Below are 18,627 nucleotides of genomic sequence, written 5' to 3' on the forward strand. Positions count from 1 at the left end.
TCCCAGGCCTGCCGCGGTCGGAGGTAACAGCTCCTGCCCGCTGAGGGTCAGCCTTTTGTTCCTACATTTGTTTTCGCTGTGTTTTAATGACTACAGAGCGAAGCCACGCTAACTTTCCAAGCCTTTTCTTCAGAAACAGCAGGGCAGACTGACCAGCCTGGATGAGGGACCGGGATGAGGGACGGGCGGGGCCAGCGCTGTCACGTGGTGCGCAGTGCACGCCGAATGTACGTAAGTACGCACGTACGTCTGTGCGTGGTGCGTGCGTGCGGGGCGGGGCGGCTCCTCCCGGCGGGAGGGGGAGGGCGCACGGGAGGAAGGAGGAAGCCGCCATCTTGGAGCGTCGAGTCGCCATAACAAGGCACCGGGGCAGCGAGAGGATTTTATACCTGGGCGAGGGGGAGCGCGGCTGGTGGCGGTGAGGACGGGCCGGGGCGCCGAGGCGGGCGCGGCTCCTCGGGAGCGTGGCGGCAGGGGCCGGCGCCGGCGGGCCGGGCCTCGCGGCCTGCGGCGGGAGCGCTGGGCCTGAGCGAGGCCTGGCGGGGCGGCGGGCGGGGCGGGGATGGCCGGACCGGGGCGCAGCGGGAGCGGCGGGGCCGGGGTCCCGCGCGGGGCGGGGTCGGGCCAGGCGGCGGGTGACGGGCTCTCCATTGTTCTGGGCGGGCGGGATTTGCCGGTGTGGCGCAGCTGCGATCCGCGGGCGGCGCCGGGCCCGCCGCTCGGCCCCGCGGCTCTGCAGTGCGGCCCGGCCTCACCGCGCACATCGGGCGTCGCGGGGGCTCCCTTTGTGCCGGGCCGAGGGGAAGGGGAAGGTCCGGAATGGCTTTCCTGGCCGCCTGCCCGCGTCCGGGGGGCACAGATGGGCTGCGAGGGCCCTTTTCCCTTCGGGCCGCCGGTCTGCGAGATGGTGGCGCCTCTTGTCTCGGAACGGGGGGATTTGTTGGGTTCGATGAGGCTGAGTGTTGTTTTTAACCTCTGTCCTCCTAAAGGGTAGTTACGGGGGGGGGGATGGGGAATGAGGGGCTGAGAGGTTTCATTTCCTGCAATGTTGGAGAACTCCTCGGCGTTGGTATCCCGGGACTCTCTGGTGGCTCCGGTTACCTTCGTGGCTCATGTCGTCTGGTTTTTACGAAGTTAATGGCTAGGAGAAATCTGTCTTCAAAGATGAGAGATAACTAGCAGGAAAATCCTGGTTCTGCGAACTTTAAAGTTCTGCTGTGTACGCGTTTGGAAACAGCAGGGAAGTCTGGGAAGAGTCTGAATTCCTTTTTCGCTCTCTTGAAATGCTTTTATTCACTGAGGAAGCACATTTTGTTGTGAACGCCGAGGTTAAGAAGCAGTAATCTGCTGGTTTTTTCTTTGCATTTTCCCAAGATAAAAGTGCCTTGTGATGAGAAAGGACAGGCAAGCCTACTTTCTGTTCCAAAAGATTTTGTACTGGGAATGTTTTGTCTCCGTGATACCACAGTAAGCAGTCTTTCAGCTGGTCTGTGCTTACTTTCTGTAAGGGGCAGACTGTGTTGTCTGTCCGTGGTTTTGCCAACCTTTCTGTTACATAGGGAGTCAATATTAAGTCGTGTACCAAATGTTATTTTTTGAGCACAACATAAGTTGTTGGTGACTGCTGGAAGGTAAGGTCACGTGGAACGCATAAGCAGGAAGCTGGATACCCAGTGTACATGTGTGTTACTCTCTGCCTCAGTTCAGGCTCAGTCCCTTGGACTCTCAGAGGCACCTGCTCAGTTCAGTGTGATGGTATTCATGTTGCTGCTCTGAACGGCTCTAAATCAGTGCCCAGCTCAAAACTGTGAGTAAGCTGGGTTGAGCTAATGTTTTGGGTTGGAGGAGGGTAAGCTGTTGTTTTGGGTTTATGTAATTTCTATTTCCCTTTCAAATTGAAAAGGAGAATCAGAGTAACTTAAGGGTTTTGTCAGTTCTTGCTGGAATGTCCATTTGATATTGTCATCTTGCTTCCTGTCATAAACTTGTGCGTGACATTATTGCTCAGCATTTTAGGGCTGCTTTGCTGCATCTCAGAAGTGGGGGAACTTGAAAAGCTGTCAAAGTAGTTGATAAAATTCATGGTTACTTTCCGGGAGGGGGCAGGTAGTGTTCCTCTGAGGAATGCTACTGAAAGCACAGCTCTTTGGGAGGTTTTCTTTGGTGACTAAAGAAGGTAGGCACAGCTTTATAGAAATGGGAGAAAAGTTTGATGCACGTTGTGATAGTTATCACTGAGGAAACAGAAAAGCAAGTATTCTTGTTGCACACTGCCTGGGAAAAAGTGACTCTTAAAATACAAAAGTAGACTGATGTGATTTGTGTGGCCAAAAACCCACATACTAATTGTTATTGTCTGCTTCTCTTTCAGATTGAAGCAAGTGAATTCTGACATAACTTCGTTAGAGGGCTTTTTTTAAAAAAAAGTTGATCCACAGTGCATCAGAGCAAGTTACTGCTTTACTTTTGAGTGACTTACAGGTGCTTGCCTGCATTGCAATAAAGGACTCATATATTGAGCAAGACTTATTTATCTCTTCGTTTTGGAGAGTCTAATAAACTGTTATTACAGTTTCTGTACTGACTTTCAAAGTTTTGAGTCTAAAAAGACATCTTTAAAGATAAAACCATGAGCACGGCCAGAACAGAGAACCCTGTTATAATGGGTCTATCCAGTCAGAATGGGCAGTTGAGAGGCCCCGTAAAACCCAGCGGGGGCCCAGGAGGTGGAGGCACACAAACTCAGCAGCAGATGAACCAGCTGAAAAACGCCAACACAATCAATAATGGCACTCAACAGCAAGCACAGAGTATGACCACCGCTATTAAGTAAGTGATTGTATCGGCTGCCACAAAAGGAATGTTTAAAAGTCACGTATTGGAAAGTTTTGGGGTTCCCGTTTGAAAATGTTGTCTGCTGTTGTTTTATGACATGGGCAGGTAGATGTGTCCTGTGATGTACATTAGAAAAAAAACAACTGTATTTCCATGTGTGAGTTCCTCTCCAGCAGTGATTGTTTTGGTGTGTTCCTTGTGAAAATGGAATTTGATGCTGTGCTTTTCCGAGTGTGAACTGCTGTCAGAAGCAGCCCACTGAGCATCAGAGTCCTGTGCCCTTTGCTTGTTGCAAGTGGTGCAAGAGGGAAGTTGGGGAGTGGGAAGGAACAGAACTGAAATTAAAGATAGGAGGAAATGCCACCTGCTCTCAGTCCACTTGTGTATACTTTTCGGTTTGTTACAGTTCTTTCTCACAATGAGAAATGCTTTAAAGTCAGTTATCTTTTGTCATTGATCTGAAATAGTAGTGCCTGCTGTCCTCAGTGTAATGCTCTGGCTTTAATTCATCAAAGCCTTAGCTGAGAGGATATGGTCTCCCTGTGATACCCTGCTCCCATCCAGCTGGTTTTGGAAGTGTGCTAATAAAACGTGAGTGTGCTGGTTGGAATTTCTGACAGATGTAAAAGACTTGGACAGTACGGTAACGTGTTGCTTTTCTCTTTCCCCTATTGTTCCTGCTCCCCCTGAACAGCATTGGCTTTTATTTTGTTAATTATTTGCAAAGGAAGTGCCAGCTTCCTCAGAAAGTGCGTGATGGAACACTCAGGTTTTTAAACTCTGCCTAACTTGCCCCCTTCCCCCCCCTTTCTTTTGTGTATTACATGGGTTACGCTGAAACTAGTGAATTAAACTCATGACTTCGTGGGAGTGTGGAAGAGAAGGACTTGCTCTCATCTGTACAGTGCCTTTCAAGAGAGGATGGGTGTCTAAATCTCACTGAGAAAAAAAGACTTTTGATCAACCAGCGTAGTGTTTTTTACCTTCTCACATTACTTGGGGATTAAGAATGGATGTTCCCTGGGCAAGAGAATTTTTCTCTTAAGTGGTGAAATACTCTCAGGTGGATTTATTATAGCCGGTTTCTGTTGTATGACTAAGTCAGTGCTCAGTTTTAAATCTGTTCTAGTGGATTGATTCAGTGCCCTAAAAGTGGGACTTGAATCATGACTGGATAAATATTTCACAAATGTCTTTGGCAGACTGCTGATTTTCTCTGTTTCCAGTTTCCTGCCTGTTATATCCTGCTTAACTCAGAGAAGACTTGAGCTCATATGTGTAGGTGCTTTTAGCTTTGAGGAGGTTAAACTATTACATGTTCATCACTGTATCTAAGAAAATAAAATGCAAAATCAAAATATTAATCCAGACTTACTTTATAATTTATTGTTATTTTATTTTTGCTGTAGACCTGGTGATGACTGGAAGAAGACTTTAAAACTCCCTCCAAAAGATTTGAGAATCAAAACTTCGGTAAGGATGGTTGAATTGTAGGAATAAATACTAAATAAAAGATAGAAGTTGCGGTGGCAAAATATTTGTTCTGAGCAAAGGTTAAAAAGCAGTTCAGTTCCTGCTGTTTTAAATGAAGAATTAATTTACTCTCCTACTGCTTGGGAGTGATCCTTTCTGGGAAAGCTTCAAAATGGAGTTCATTGTGGATTTCTTACTTTATTAGTGTTACAGCAGGGACTGATGGTCTTTGTGTTGTGCGAGGCAAGTGGGAAGGTGTCACTGTAATCACAGAGCTGTGTTTGGCTCTGAGAAAGCAAATGTTTCCTCTGCCGCTGTAGGGTGTTGCATGGAGTAGTGGAAACTCCTGTAATTTGTGGTCTTCCTGCACAGGCAGTCTCAGACCAATCAAAAACAGCTGCAGGTTGTCTGACCTAATCTTAATGAATGTGCTTTTTTTGATTATTCAGGACGTGACCTCCACAAAAGGAAACGAGTTTGAAGATTACTGTTTGAAACGGGAGTTGCTGATGGGAATTTTTGAAATGGGCTGGGAAAAACCATCTCCTATTCAGGTTGTTTGCAAACAAACTGCTTAGAAGCCATGTTTAACTTTGCCTGTATGTCCAATACTTATGTCATAGTTTGGGAAAACTGGGGCTGTGAACAGCGGAACATGGTGGGAAGTTCTTCCTTTGGAGAAGGCAAGAATTTCTCACCCCAAACTAAGTCACTAAGTCATGGAATGGGTGGCTTAGTGATGGGACTGACTTACACTTTGGAGAAGTTAATTTGGATTTTCCTTTTCATGCTGGAGGTCTTAATTTGTTAATTGTCTGTTCAGTAACATCCTTCACATAGGTAGTCCCAGCGAGAACAGAGCTGTTCTGTAAATTTTCCAGAAAACTGAGTTACCATAGGCTGCGTACCTTTAGTTGTCACAGAGACAATTATGGCTTTATTGCAGTCTTGGCTCTTTTTATTGTAAGCATCTGGAAGAAGCATAATGGAGATTGTGGGAGAGAGATTAATATCTTAGCAAGTTCACTTTTGTGTCTCCCCACCTCCCTTTTACTCCTAAGGTTTGTTCTATTAAGAACCGTTGGTGTGTAAACTTCGCGGGACGGGGAGGAGGGAAGTTGAACTTTCTTTTAATTGGTCTTTGAAGGTTTATCATTGACACAGCTCTGCTGCCTTATCTCCTTAAGGCATGAGGAGGCTATGGCGTTTAGGTGATTGATCTGCTTTAAAACAGGTTCTCACAATGCACCTTTCCAAAAGGCTGAGATTTCTTTAGATGTTGCTGTAAAAGGCAGTACAGTTAAAAATACATGGGCCTTGTGTTTGGATGGTTGAATTTTGAAGTTTCAAAAGGAAAGCCTGCTGATTTTATGAGAATTGTGTCACAGGAATGTGCAGGTTTGAATCACACTGGCTGTGTTTGTTCTGATGTTAAGGTATAGGTGGGAATCTTTTTCCATAGGAGGAGTTTGCTAGTGACTATCATTGTCTCTTCACTTCCCCTTCCCCCCCATCCCCCAATTTTTCACTTTTTTCCTAATGTGTCAGTATGGCTTTACTATCACCTGTGGTACCCAATCTTATGATCAGACAATGTAAGGAATTTTAAGTGGGATATGTTGGGGAACTCTTTATTGATGGGTTTAACTTCTTCCTGTTGTGAGTCTGCCATGCTTGTAGTTGCAGGATAGTACTAATAATAATAATCACGATCATGAAAAAATCAGGTTTCATGTGATACTGTTAGTGAAGGGAGTTTAATTTGGTCAGCCTCTTCAGTGAGCATGGCTTGTGATTGATTGCTCGTGTGCTGTCTGTCCTTGCATTTCAGGAGGAGAGCATCCCCATTGCTTTATCTGGTAGGGATATCTTGGCTAGAGCGAAAAATGGAACAGGCAAGAGTGGAGCCTACCTCATTCCTTTACTTGAACGGCTAGACTTAAAGAAGGACAATATACAAGGTCAGTTGAGGTGGATTTCATGTAGCTGCAGCCAGGTAATGGTGTCAGTCGCTACATAACAGACTTGAATCTAAAACTAGTTAATGAGACTGGACAGCGTGGGTTATCTGCTTGTACTTCCAGAGAAAGTTAATGGGGAGTGGTGGAGGGGAGGTGGAATTTGAAAAGTCCCGCAGTTGCTTTCAAAAGCTTTAAATGGAAGACATCTTCTGGACTTGACTGTCTTGCCCCTGGAAAGTGGATGTGAAGTAACAAGCGGGTGTGCTGGCTGGGGGACTCAGCAAGGGGAGCATCAAAGAAGGGAGAACCCTTGCACGGAATTTGCCTTGTCATAAGCAGTTCCTGGGCTGCTCAGGATACCTAGAGTGGAACTCCAAAACCATAGAAGTACCGCTTTCATGAAGTCTGTCTCCTCTGAGGATGAGTATTTAAGATACAGAGTGTTATTAGTAACTCACACTGATGTTTTTAACTTTCAGCAATGGTGATTGTTCCCACCCGTGAACTAGCCCTGCAGGTCAGTCAAATCTGTATCCAAGTCAGCAAACACATGGGAGGTGCCAAAGTGATGGCAACCACAGGAGGAACCAATTTGCGAGATGATATAATGAGACTTGATGATACAGGTCAGAGCACTTTTGGTACACTACAGTTGCTGTTCGTTTGTGGCTTTTACAGTGTGGTAGTGGAATTTCTGCTTATTACTGTTTGCCTGTTACAGAACAGACTTCAATATGTCTTGTTTGCTGTTGGTATACAGTCATAAGTCTTTCAAACTGTTCATATGAAACATGGCCATGAATGCCAGAAACATTATTTTAGTTGGCTTAATTATTTTTTTTTCTCTTCTAATCTTACAGTGCATGTGGTGATAGCTACCCCTGGGAGAATTCTCGATCTCATCAAGAAAGGAGTAGCAAAAGTTGAGCATGTCCAGATGATAGTATTGGATGAGGCAAGTTGCTCATGTTAAATGTTCTGAAATTTTGACACCAAGTTAAAGCAATTGCATGTTTCAGTGAGTCTCCTTTCTATGCACAGCAACAAATCAAACTTTGCTTAGAGACACTATAAGGTTATAGCTCATCCATTTCCCAGTATTTTTGAGAAAGTATTTTGGAGGAGGATTTTTCTGCATGTGACTCTTAAGAAAACAGCCTAGGAAGATTTGCCTTTCTGTCTTCTTTGCTGATGCTGAAGATTAGAGTAACAAATCTAGCCCGAAACTAAGAAATGCATTTCATTTGATTTCCTTTTATAATGAGTGAGCTGTGCTTACCACATAATTGTGTATAAAATTGATTTATGTACATCCAGTAGTGTACAGGCTTCTCAGTGAGAGAAAATATAGTTGTGTGAAAGCTCTTGAATGACTCTGGTAGGAACCCTGGTAACTGGTTTTTCCTTCCCCCAGATGTGATGCTACCAGGAGACTGAAATATTTTTTAATTTTAACTTATACTTTATTACTTCTGTTGTTACAGGCAGATAAGTTGCTGTCTCAAGATTTTGTTCAAATAATGGAAGATATTATTCTCACGCTACCTAAAAACAGACAGATTTTGCTCTACTCTGCCACTTTCCCTTTGAGTGTACAGAAGTTCATGGTGAGTGCAGAGATACCGTGTCGGTGTGATGGTGGTGACATTGTGTGAGTGGTGCACAGCTGTTAGTGCTTGGGTTTTTTTAGTGCATCTAAACTTCACAGGTTTAATCTAAATCAGCCCAAGTCTTAGACAGAAGTTTGAAAAGAGGTTTTGACCTGCAATAGCATTAATGGGAAGCTATGTACATGCACTTCTTGCCCATAAGGTGATGTTTTCCACTTTGTGGATTGGTTATGTGTCATCTGCGTGCATTTTCTCCCAGAGGTTGCTCCTACTGGGCCTGCTCAGTCGCCTTGGATTTATGACTAATCGTTTGTGAAATTTTACCCACCCTGTCTGTTAGAGTATAGCACAAAGAGTGAGTGGTGAGGTAGTGCATCCTTGCCATGGAGTTAAATGTGCCATAGGATGGGAAGTATTTACATAGTTTTGCATGTAAATCTGTCATTGTCTTTATTTTTCAGAATTCCCATTTGCAGAAACCCTACGAGATTAATCTGATGGAGGAGCTGACTTTGAAGGGAGTTACTCAGTACTATGCCTATGTCACTGAGCGTCAGAAAGTGCACTGCCTCAACACGCTCTTTTCCAGGGTAAGGAGTAGGGCTTCATCAGAAACATACAGAAGCTTTTTTCCTCTCACAACTAAGAATAAGACTGAGTGTTTCAAGGGTGGCTTAACAAAACATTTTCTTTGTCAAAATGTGTTATGTAGCTGAAGATAAAAATGCATTCTTCTTGTCCTGCACCTTTATGTTACAGAATTTTGTTAATTTTTTTTCCTCTGTACAAAAATCCATCCTATGTAAATTACCAGCAGCATACCTGCCATGCTTTCTTTATGGTAGGGATTTAGACATGTCTGGGATCATTTGTTAGTAAAATGCTGCATTTACTGAGCACTCTACTTATATGTTCAGCTCCAGATTAACCAGTCGATCATTTTCTGCAACTCCTCTCAACGGGTTGAATTGCTAGCCAAAAAGATCTCCCAGCTGGGCTATTCCTGCTTCTATATACATGCTAAAATGAGGCAGGTGAGTATGAAGTCTGCAGTGGTTTATTCCACACCACCCCAAGTTTACTGCATAGCTGAATTAAGTCCCATGCTTTCTTTAATTTTGCATGTTCTTTGTAAACTGAAACATATATTGCTTTGCTATAGGTTTGTTTTTAGGTGCCCACTGCCAACCTCCCTGCCATGTTCCCCCATCCCAGTCATCTTTCCAGACTGTTCAGTGTAGCTGGCCAGTTGGTATTTAGGACTACTTCAGGTCAGGTTAATTTGTCCACCGACTGCAGCCAGAAGGCACGGTTCTTTCTTAGTGCTGCTGCTGCCTCGCTTTGGCAGCATGGGAAGGCAGGGTAGGCCACACAGTGTAACTGACACAGGTGAAAACAGGCTTGATTTCAAACAAATGACAAAAAACCCAATACTTAGCCCACCGAGTGCCATGTGTGTCTTTGCAAACAGAAATCTTGCACTGTGACTGCAGGGGAATCTGAGAAGTCGAGGAGGTGGCTTTGATGGAACTTCTTGGAGAAAGCTGCATCTGTTGTGTGGTGACCAGGCACTTGTGCCCTTGATGTAGATGATGAAAAATGCTATTGCAGCTTTGCTGGTGAAGAGGTTTCTGTTAATTGCATGGTAGCTCACATGTCCTCACAATACCTCACATGATATTAAAAGATGTCAGAAGGTTGAAATGATGTGTGTAGAACAGAAGTATTTTGAAACATTTTTTTCATTTTATAATTAAGCTAAAACAAATGGAAGCTTTCAGTCTAGCTTGCTGCTCATGCAATTGACAGGTAATGCCAATGTTTGGTGGGCCAGACCAGTAATTAATTAAGCAGAAATAGAGGTGGTGTTGGTATTGAGAACAGAGAGATATGCAAGTGAATTCCTTGAAGTTTGATTTTTGTATGCTTTTGATTAGTTGGTAGATGGTCTTTGTGGCGAAGTGCAGCTCTGTTTTTGCCAAATGCTTCAGCTTGTTTATTCCCTCTCTAAATTTCACTTCTTAACAGTGATATTACTTAATCTTTGTGTGAGGAGAGTCTTCACAGAAAATTGACTCATCCCACACCTAATTCTGCATCGGTAGTGAAAAACGCTTCATACTAGAAAAGGAAGTTTACTGCTGAGTTCATTTTTTAAGGGAATGAATAAAATGTGTTAAATTCAGCAAGGGACCAGGGAAAGGCAATAGTCAAAATACCAGTTTAACTTCCTTGGTGTGGGTTTCATGTAATTGTAACTTCAGATAGTCGTTTTCTGAGATGGCTCTGATGCCACTGTAGGAAGCTTTAAAATGCAGTCAGTTAAGTGCCTTTGTCAAAAAGTGGGATCAAGGCCCTCTTGGCTATGTTCTTTAGAATACGTGGTAAGGAGCGCTAAAAAAATATGTACTGGCAGCTTGTTTCGACTCAGCTGTTTTCTAATGAGAGCTAGGAGAAATTCACATGATTGAAGTTTGGTGTTTGTTATGTGAATATACCTGGTTGGTTGGTTTGTGGGTTTTGGTTTTTTTCCTCTCTGTTTATATGTGTGTATTTCCAGGAGCACCGCAATCGTGTATTCCACGATTTTCGGAATGGCTTGTGCCGCAATCTCGTTTGCACTGGTAAGAGCTGCTCAAGGTTTTCCCGTTTCTAAAAGATGTAGTAGAAAGTGCATTGGCCCAGGTATAATAGACCAGTTATTTGTAATAAACCAAAACAAGGTGTTTTGGTAGATGTCTTTGTTAAGCCTGCATGTTGCAGGACACAGCACTCCTTTGGACACGTGGAGTTTTGTCTTTTGTGACAAACTGTGAAAGTGCACCTTTGCCAACAAATCGTTTCACTGCGATAGTGTTTTCTGTTTATTTTCACATGCAAGGGCTCCCTGAGATGTTGGGCCATAAACTTTATGAAATATCAGTAGAACTCTGACTAGGAGGATCATGTGAATAAATTTTGTTGATTCTTTAGGTGCTCATAGCTCATTTTTTTCTAAATACTTTTGTGGTTTTGATTGGCCTGTGTATGATCCAAGTTCTCTATTTTTATGGCCTGTTTGGGCAGTACCCGGCAGTGTCTGCCATCAGTGGATCATCTTAACAAGTCACTGCTACGTCTGGATCGTCTTAACAAAAATCACTGGAAATGGAATAGAAGTAGTTGAGGTAGTGGAATGTAGTTGAGGTCTCAAGTCTGTTGTGACTTTGGCAGCGCACAATCCTGTGTGAGAAGATGCTTGTTTAAGAAAACCTGTGCTGAAATAGTCTAATGTGGAAAAAACTAGCTTAATGTGCAGATCTGGTGGTTTTGATAATTTTTCTTATATTATTCGTGTTTATAGTGGATACAGAGCAAGAAGCTGTAACAGGATTGTATGTAAACTGTCTTTGATACAAAGAAAGCTTATATCTGGAAAATAGTGTGAGGCAATGTTAATCTTTGCACCCTAAATACTGTCAGGATTTGATCTCATTGAAATAAACTTTCTTTGTGACCTGGATTGTCTTTCAGATCTGTTTACCCGAGGTATTGATATCCAGGCTGTGAATGTGGTGATAAACTTTGATTTCCCAAAGCTGGCAGAGACTTATCTCCATCGCATTGGCAGATCAGGTGAGAGGAAAGATGTGTTTTAGGTGCAACTTTGCTGATGACTGTGATGCTTCTTAGCCTTGAATTCACTTTTGGTTTTTATTACTGTATCTGAGAATTACCTTAGATAACTTTAATTTTTCTGACAAATTTATTTTTGAGTATCACCTCAGATGGTTATCCTCACTGAGGATTTTATCTAAATAAAGGCCCATTCTCTTGAAACTGACCTGACTGACAAATGAGAAATAAAGGCTTATTTTGATTTTATCTCGGGAGACTTACTATTGCCCCTGTTTGCAGGGAAAATTCTATACTGAAAACTTAGCTTCCAGGGTATCTCAAGCATAGACGTCTGCTTTCTTCTCCTTGTATTCTGAGGTATTTTTTGGCTGACTGGACATCAGCAAAATATACCCCTAAGGAAGGCAGTAAACGAACTCAGTATACTTGAACTTTGTAGTTCAGCCTTGCTCAAAAACTCTGTTACTGAAGAAGGGTTGGATGTGCATAATGCAGGAGTGGAAGACTTTTCTCTGATAATTAACCTGGAGCTTTGGTCAGAGTGTATTGAACCTCCTGAGTTTTCTTATTCTTGCAGCAGTATGAAACTCCTCACCAAAAACTGATGTGAAACATGTAGAAACCTGCAGCTGGGTTTGTTTTTACCATCAGAGAGCAATGTTAACTTCACAGTCTGTAGACTTTTTCATTCAGCCCTCTGTTACTCAGTTCAGTTCAGAAGTGTGTTTCTTTTTTTTTGGTCAAGGTCGCTTTGGTCATCTTGGCCTGGCCATCAACTTGATCACCTATGATGATCGATTCAACCTGAAAAGTATTGAGGAGCAGTTGGGAACTGAAATTAAACCCATACCAAGCAACATTGACAAGAGCCTGTATGTGGCAGAATACCACAGTGAACCTGTAGAAGATGAGAAACAGTAAACATGTATGTTTGTAAGTGCCTCCTGAATACCAACATTGTGTGGGATGAAAGGAGAGTTGATATGTCAGTATTAGCGCAGGGGAAGAGGGAAAGTGATGTGATGAAAAGGCTCTGAATGTGAAAACAAGGGTTTGAAATAGACTGTCAGTGCAAGGAATTCTGTGGACATGCTAAGCTGGGAGGGGAGGAGGAGTATTTTTTAGTTGTTTTAATTTAAATGCTGACCATATGCTAAGGAGACCAAAAGTGGGGGAAGGGGGAGGGGGGAATGCTGTTGGGAGAGGCCATGATGGGGTACTAGTAGCCTAAGGAATTCTTTCTGTATTGCTTAGCTAAAATGAGAAATTGGTGAGGGGCAGAGAGGAAAGTGGTCCTCAGAAAGGTGAGGAGAGAAAATGGATAGCTGTGAGAACAGAACACCAACAGAAGAGCTAAGCACCTCACCAGTCAGACGGAGCAGGTTCCAGTGTATCCTTTGGTTCACAGAACTGCAAGTGAACAAAGTAGGGAGCGAAGCTGTAATTCGTATTTGCTGCCACTCGAGGTCGTCTACATAGTTTTAAAAGAAAATGAGGTTGCACTGTTGGAGACTCCTAAGTGCTCCCTTTCTGATCATTGTCTGAGAAAAAGCTGCTGAGTCGAGTCCTTTTATAAGAAGACTACTTGCCCTGGACTGCAGTCAAGCAAAGTAGCTGCAGGATGATGTTTGATCTGGCCTTAGTTAAGATGCTGTGTCGTGCAAGATCCAACACCATACAGTTTGGGCTGGAAATCATTCTTTTGTGTATTCTTCTCAGAGATCATGAATTAGAAAGCGAAGCTGCTGAAATTTGCCTCAGGTGACCAATAAAAAAAAAAAGTGGCCGTAGAAGCAGACCGCTTGATAGTGTTAGAATGAACTGTGGTTCCTTCTTTGAAATCATCCAAGGACAGCCTTAGCCAGTCATGCCAAGCTGACTTGTAAGCCTCTGCTTTGCTGGTTGAACCTCCTCCAAGTTTATAAGTAAATAAAAAAAGGAAACAAGTGATGAACTTGGAACAGGCTCTTGGGTGGCTTCTTTAAGGGGAATACTCTGACCTTGCCAGAGAACAGTTTGCTGCTTCCTAAAAGGCAAGAAACCAGGAGATAATTGTGCTCCTAAGTACAGTAGAGCATTAGCAGCACCTCTTTCTACAAAGCTGAGGCTGAGGTTGAGCTGTTCAACGTGCCCTTTGCTTTTCCAGAGCTGGTGCATAGTCAGTGTGAATTATCTCTTACATTCTAGTTTTGCATAGAACTGATTTAACTGTGGGTGTTGTGGTTGTGTTTTTTTGTGTTTGTTTTTTTTTTTTCATAGGCTTTGATTACACATGCCAGAAGGTGAAGCCCTATGATCCAGATCTGTGACACATCGTTTCTTTGGGGATACCCTTCTCTTTGTGGGTTTTTCTTCGTCTTTTCATTTCGAAACTATGAAGACTAAAGAGCTCGGCCTTTTTTTATTTTTAAATTTGGCAGCAAGGAAGAAAGAAGATAAAAGGAGGAATGTCTTTTTGTTTTTCCACTTGTTTGCACTGTGTGCTGATTGAACATTAGTTGCACTAACTGCTGGTTTTAAATTTTGTTTTCTTTGGGTGGGAGGGGCAGCAAGGGAAGAAGAGAAACCCTGAAAAGAGAAGAATCTTGATGAACGCGAGCTTGTCTGCTATTTCAAATTCTTTAACCATCGACTGAGTGCATTTCAACTTCTCCCTGGTTACTCATCTGTTTTTTAAGCTAAAGAGCTTGTTACTTATTCGTGCAAAGTGCCTTATGCTATGAGACCATTCAGAATATCACCTTTCCAACACAGCCCAAGGAATCAACAGCTGTTTTTGGTTTCAGGTCAAAGTTCCCCTCTCTTCCCCTTCTCCTCCTTCCCAAGTACTCAAGCCCAGGGCTGGGAGGTGAAATGTATTGGTAATACTACTTTTTTCTTCAACTTTTTTTTTTTAACTGGAGGAGTTGATATGCATCTGCAGTTCACCCAAACTGTAAATATCTGTATTTAAAATGAAACCAACTTAAAATCTGGGCTGATTAGGTGCAGCATCATAGCTCCAGAAGGAAAGAGTAGCCTGTCATCCTTTGCAGGAGCCATAAGAAAAGCCCTGTGCTCTAGCAGAACACTAAAAGACTGGTTTCCATAAGAGTCTCCATTTGTAGTTACAGCACTTGATATGTAGACTTGTTTCAGAGCCATGGCCCTCTTTCCTCTGGTGCAGTGTGTCCCATAGAAAATCAGATGTGTATATTGTACAAACTTTGTAAATATTATTTTTTTTCTCTTTGGGTTCATATATAACTTTTTCTTTTGTGATGAAGGTTGCTGGGGTTAAAGGGATTAGACTGATTATGGGAGCAGCTAAAGATGAGAGGGGCTCAGTTTTCTGCAACACTAAACAGTGAGAAGTGCTCTGACCTCTGTGAAGTGCAGGCCTCCACAAGTGTCCCTTGTCAGCATGGCTGTGCTTTGGTGCTGGCAACACTGTCCTGTACCACTCGTATGGAAGAGATCACTTGGGGGGCTCCAAGGCCTCCAAATCCATAGCTCAGCCTTTTTGGAGATGCTCTTTGATTTCCCCCTTAGAAACTTCAGGAGCTTGACAAGCTCTGAAGGGGCCCATGACCTGTGTTCCACCATAGTGGGAGGGAAATCCAGTGAGTGTCAGAATTTCTGAGCAGTGGATGTTTAAGATGTGGATTTGAGTTTAAGAGAGACCATAGAAAACCGGTTTACATGCATAAACTGACAGTTCTGGAGCTTTATGGAATCGATTCACTTCCTGCAGCACTGTGCATTTTCTGCCCAGAGCAACCTCTGTGCAGAACTGTGAGCAGGTAAGGGCAAACCCCTGTTAACGTCAGAAGCTGCAGGAAGCTGCTTGCCATCTCCTCTGGTTTGGCATGAGTTGCTGTCTGTCATTTTGCATTGTATGTTGCTGAAAAGTGCTATCTGGTCAAGTAGTGTTGCTTTAAATTGTGCCCCTCCCAACATGCTTGATGTTTGGCCTGATCTACAGGCAAAAGGAGTGAGACAAATCAAAAACTACTCTTTTTAAAATCCCTTTTAGCCTGTTCACCACCACTGTCAGGAGGCACCTGGATGAATGCAATCCCTTTTGCTCATTTGTTTATTGCATATACAAATACTGCACTCACCATGCTTGCTTACCTTTGAGGCAGGAATTAATTGTCTTAATTTCTCCCATTTTGGCCCTTTTTCTTTTTTTGAATTGGAGTAAAATTGTTTGGAACAACAAGGCGGACTTAAGCCATCTGTTTCCTTGAGGATCATACATAACAAGCCAGGTGCCTCCTGACAACAACTTTACAAGATGGAAAGGTTTTTGTGTTTGGGATGTTTTTCTTCCTTTTGTCAGCAGTGACTCCATAATTGTAGCAAATGCTGCACTAGAGTACAAACTCAAGAGCTTGGTCACAGACACACTGTGAGCCACACAGCTTACATCTGACTGGCAGGTACTAAATGTAAACAATTTTGGGGTGCTTTTTGGGGGTGGGGGGTGGGAATTTGTGGGTGGTAACTTTGACCAAAAGTAAAATCTTGCTCTTGTACTGCAGCCAGCTTATGATTTTCCAGACAGAAGAGGGATCATTTTAGTGCAACGAAGACATGACAAATGTAAATAAGTTTTGTATCTTACCAGGGCATGCACATGTACCAAGAACAGGATAGCGATGTTGAGTCAGGTGTGTGTGCTCTGCTTGGATTTGTGGTAGGTTAGCCTGGTGCCATGCGTTGATGGTCCCTCTTGAAGCACAGAACTTTTGAAAGTATTACTTTAAGCTTGGCCTCTCATTGAGGATTGGCACTTAATCTAAACTATCAGGGCACCATCTTTAGGTGGCTTCTTGTCAAGAAGGAAGCAGCCTATTTTTGGTGCTAGTAGGCTATCTTGAACAGATGCGATCTTGCAAATGGAAAGATGCTCCAAAGGACTAGGATAATCCTAGGTTTTTTTTGTTTTGTTTGGGGTTTTTTTTGTTTGTTGTTTTTTTTTTATTATTTTGTTTTGGGGTTTTCTTGGTTGTTTTGTTCCCTGTCCAAGAGTAAGGAGTGTGTATAAATCTTGGCTTCCTGAGATTCCTTGTGAGCTCCAGTTCTTGCTGGTCATGTGCCAGCCTTTACATATGCATTAGTTGGAGCCTTCGGTGATGAACCCTAGGTCAAATACTTCCTCTGACAAAGTTGATGTGAATGAGAACCTGATGTATTCTGCACTTTTTAACTCGGAAGTCAAAAGCGTCACTCCATGAATCTGTGAAATGGAGTTTCACAGCTGGGCGAGGTGGCTGTGAAGAGAGTGATGGAACCTTCAGCCACTTGAGAGAACCTGTAGGGTGGTCTCTGGGTGTGCTGGGGGGCACTGCAGCTGCTGGAGGCCTTTTCCCAAAGGGAGGGGGGTGGGTTGGTCTCAAATACATGTTCCAATTTCCAGAATGAGATGGGAGCATCTTTCCTTTGTCCTCTGTGATTTTTTTTTTTTGTGTGGGTAAGAACAGGGAAGCTCAACATGAATTCATGTTGTGTATATGGTGGTATCAAATCATCTCATTCTGATCTTCTGTTTATTTTCATTTGGGGTGGGGGGGAGGGTGTCTACTCCAAGGATTTAAAAATGCTTCAAACACTGTTTCTCTTTACAAATGACTGATAGGACACAAATCTGAGCAGATGGCTGTCTTGCCTCAGTTTCTGTAGGAGAGGTTACAGAGATGCCATGCCGTGTCTCCTGAGCTGCCATTGTGGTGGTTCTCGCCCTGGTGCTGAACTTTGTAGTGCTGCTGGGGCCAACTGATTGTTGCTTTCTGAGGACAAAGTGAATTTTGTTCCCAGAAACTCCAGCAGTACAGCTGCCATGGTAGAGGTTGGGCAACTGTAGTCCCTGCAGGGAGTTTTCTGGTTGCTGTGAACTTCTGGTCCATCTTTTTTGCATCACAGCTTATCTCTATAATAAGCCAGGTCTCTGGACCAAAGAGCATGCATCTGAACTTCATAAGGAGGCTTTGGCAGATTAGGCTGTAAGTTTTGCTCAGTTCATTGTTGTGTTGCTGAAATGCCTCTATGGGGAAGCATTGTTAAATTCTGCTGTAGACAAGTTAGGGAAGGGTAAGGAGGGAAGGGGGGGGATGGGTTTATTAAGATACAGCCTTGCTGTATTTTAACCAATAATTTTGGGGAAGGGGTGTCAGGAGAAGGAAAATAGTCACTATTCCCTTTATTGAAAGAAACTGGAACTTTTATTTCAAGAAAAGAAATTATTTGCAATTTGAGTGGAGTGTCATAATCCACTGGTCCCTAGACAAGGGATTGATATTCTTACTGTTAACCAGCAAACAACATGGTCTAGTCCTTGAAAACAGTCGGGGGAGGGAGGGGAAAATTGGCTTTCTGTTGAATTGGCAAACTCTCCAGTGGAGCTCAGATTTTGTTGAGATGTGTTTTTCTGGCTGTATCTGTGTTGCAGCACTGACTTGTGAAGAGCTTCATGAGTTGCAAATGCAAAAAAGATGAATGGTAAAATCCTGATTTTGTTGATTTAACTCAATAAAAGCTCCCTGGAACTCCTGTTTGTTCTGTTTTTTTTTCTGTTAATTGTGCTGTGTGAAAAGTGTGCTGATGAGACCTGTGGCACTTGACAAGGGGAAGGGTGCTCTGCCTGTGCAAGCCATCCTGGGTCTGCATGGACCCTCCAGCCTAAGTGGCAGCTGCTCTTCCAGGCTCCAATGCTCCACAGTCTTGTCTCTACTAGACCAGTAGACTTTAACTGGCATCTGGTTGCAGATGCCAATGGGAGTTTCTGGAAGGGGCCAGAGCAGCACTCCGGGAGTCTGTTGGGGCTGTGTTCTCATGTCTTTCATCAGGAGTCATCCTGAGCTCGGCTGCTTGTGCTGCAGAAAACCTGTGTGCTGTGGCTCTGGTTGCTAGGAATGAGTGTTTTAAAGTTGCTTAAAAAATCATGAGCAACAGTCCTATGAGGAGAGGCTGAGGGAGCTGGGGCTGTTCAGCCTGGAGAAGAGGAGGCTCAGGGGAGACCTCATCACTCTACAACTACCTGAAAGGAGGTTGTAGCCAGGAGGGGGTTGGTCTCTTTTCCCAGGCAACTGTCAGTAAGACAAGAGGGCTGGGTCTCAAGTTGTGCCAGGGGAGGTTTAGGTTAGATA

General features: G+C 43.4%; 1 protein-coding gene across 4 annotated transcripts; it reads left to right on the forward strand.

Annotated features, from left to right (window-relative positions):
• Positions 1–275: 275 nt before the first annotated feature.
• Positions 276–18,031, forward strand: DDX6 (DEAD-box helicase 6). Of its 4 annotated transcripts, none has more exons than XM_064634826.1 (14): positions 276–418; positions 2,372–2,829; positions 4,245–4,308; positions 4,758–4,862; positions 6,140–6,269; positions 6,749–6,895; positions 7,130–7,228; positions 7,758–7,876; positions 8,341–8,469; positions 8,797–8,913; positions 10,440–10,503; positions 11,393–11,494; positions 12,243–12,430; positions 13,757–18,031. In XM_064634826.1, the coding sequence occupies exons 2-13, from the start codon at positions 2,630–2,632 to the stop codon at positions 12,416–12,418; spliced, it is 1,452 nt and encodes a 483-aa protein (XP_064490896.1). In that variant the 5' UTR covers positions 276–418; positions 2,372–2,629; the 3' UTR covers positions 12,419–12,430; positions 13,757–18,031. The 4 variants fall into 4 exon arrangements, with proteins under 4 accessions (XP_064490896.1, XP_064490897.1, XP_064490898.1 ...); XM_064634827.1 differs by having other exon boundaries at positions 12,243–12,422; XM_064634828.1 differs by lacking the exon at positions 13,757–18,031 and adding an exon at positions 12,752–13,458.
• The last annotated feature ends 596 nt before the right edge of the window (positions 18,032–18,627 follow it).

Source organism: Pseudopipra pipra, chromosome 23 (assembly GCF_036250125.1).
Source record: "Pseudopipra pipra isolate bDixPip1 chromosome 23, bDixPip1.hap1, whole genome shotgun sequence".
Lineage (NCBI taxonomy): Eukaryota > Metazoa > Chordata > Aves > Passeriformes > Pipridae > Pseudopipra > Pseudopipra pipra.

What these genes read in the sequence shown, in the direction of transcription:
- DDX6 (XM_064634826.1), top strand. Translation starts at nt 2,630, where the DNA reads ATGAGCACGGCCAGAACAGAGAACCCTGTTATAATGGGTCTATCCAGT. An exon ending in AGTATGACCACCGCTATTAA is followed by an intron (nt 2,830 to 4,244) that starts GTAAGTGATTGT and finishes TTTTTGCTGTAG; the next exon opens with ACCTGGTGATGACTGGAAGA. An exon ending in TGAGTGTACAGAAGTTCATG is followed by an intron (nt 7,877 to 8,340) that starts GTGAGTGCAGAG and finishes TTTATTTTTCAG; the next exon opens with AATTCCCATTTGCAGAAACC.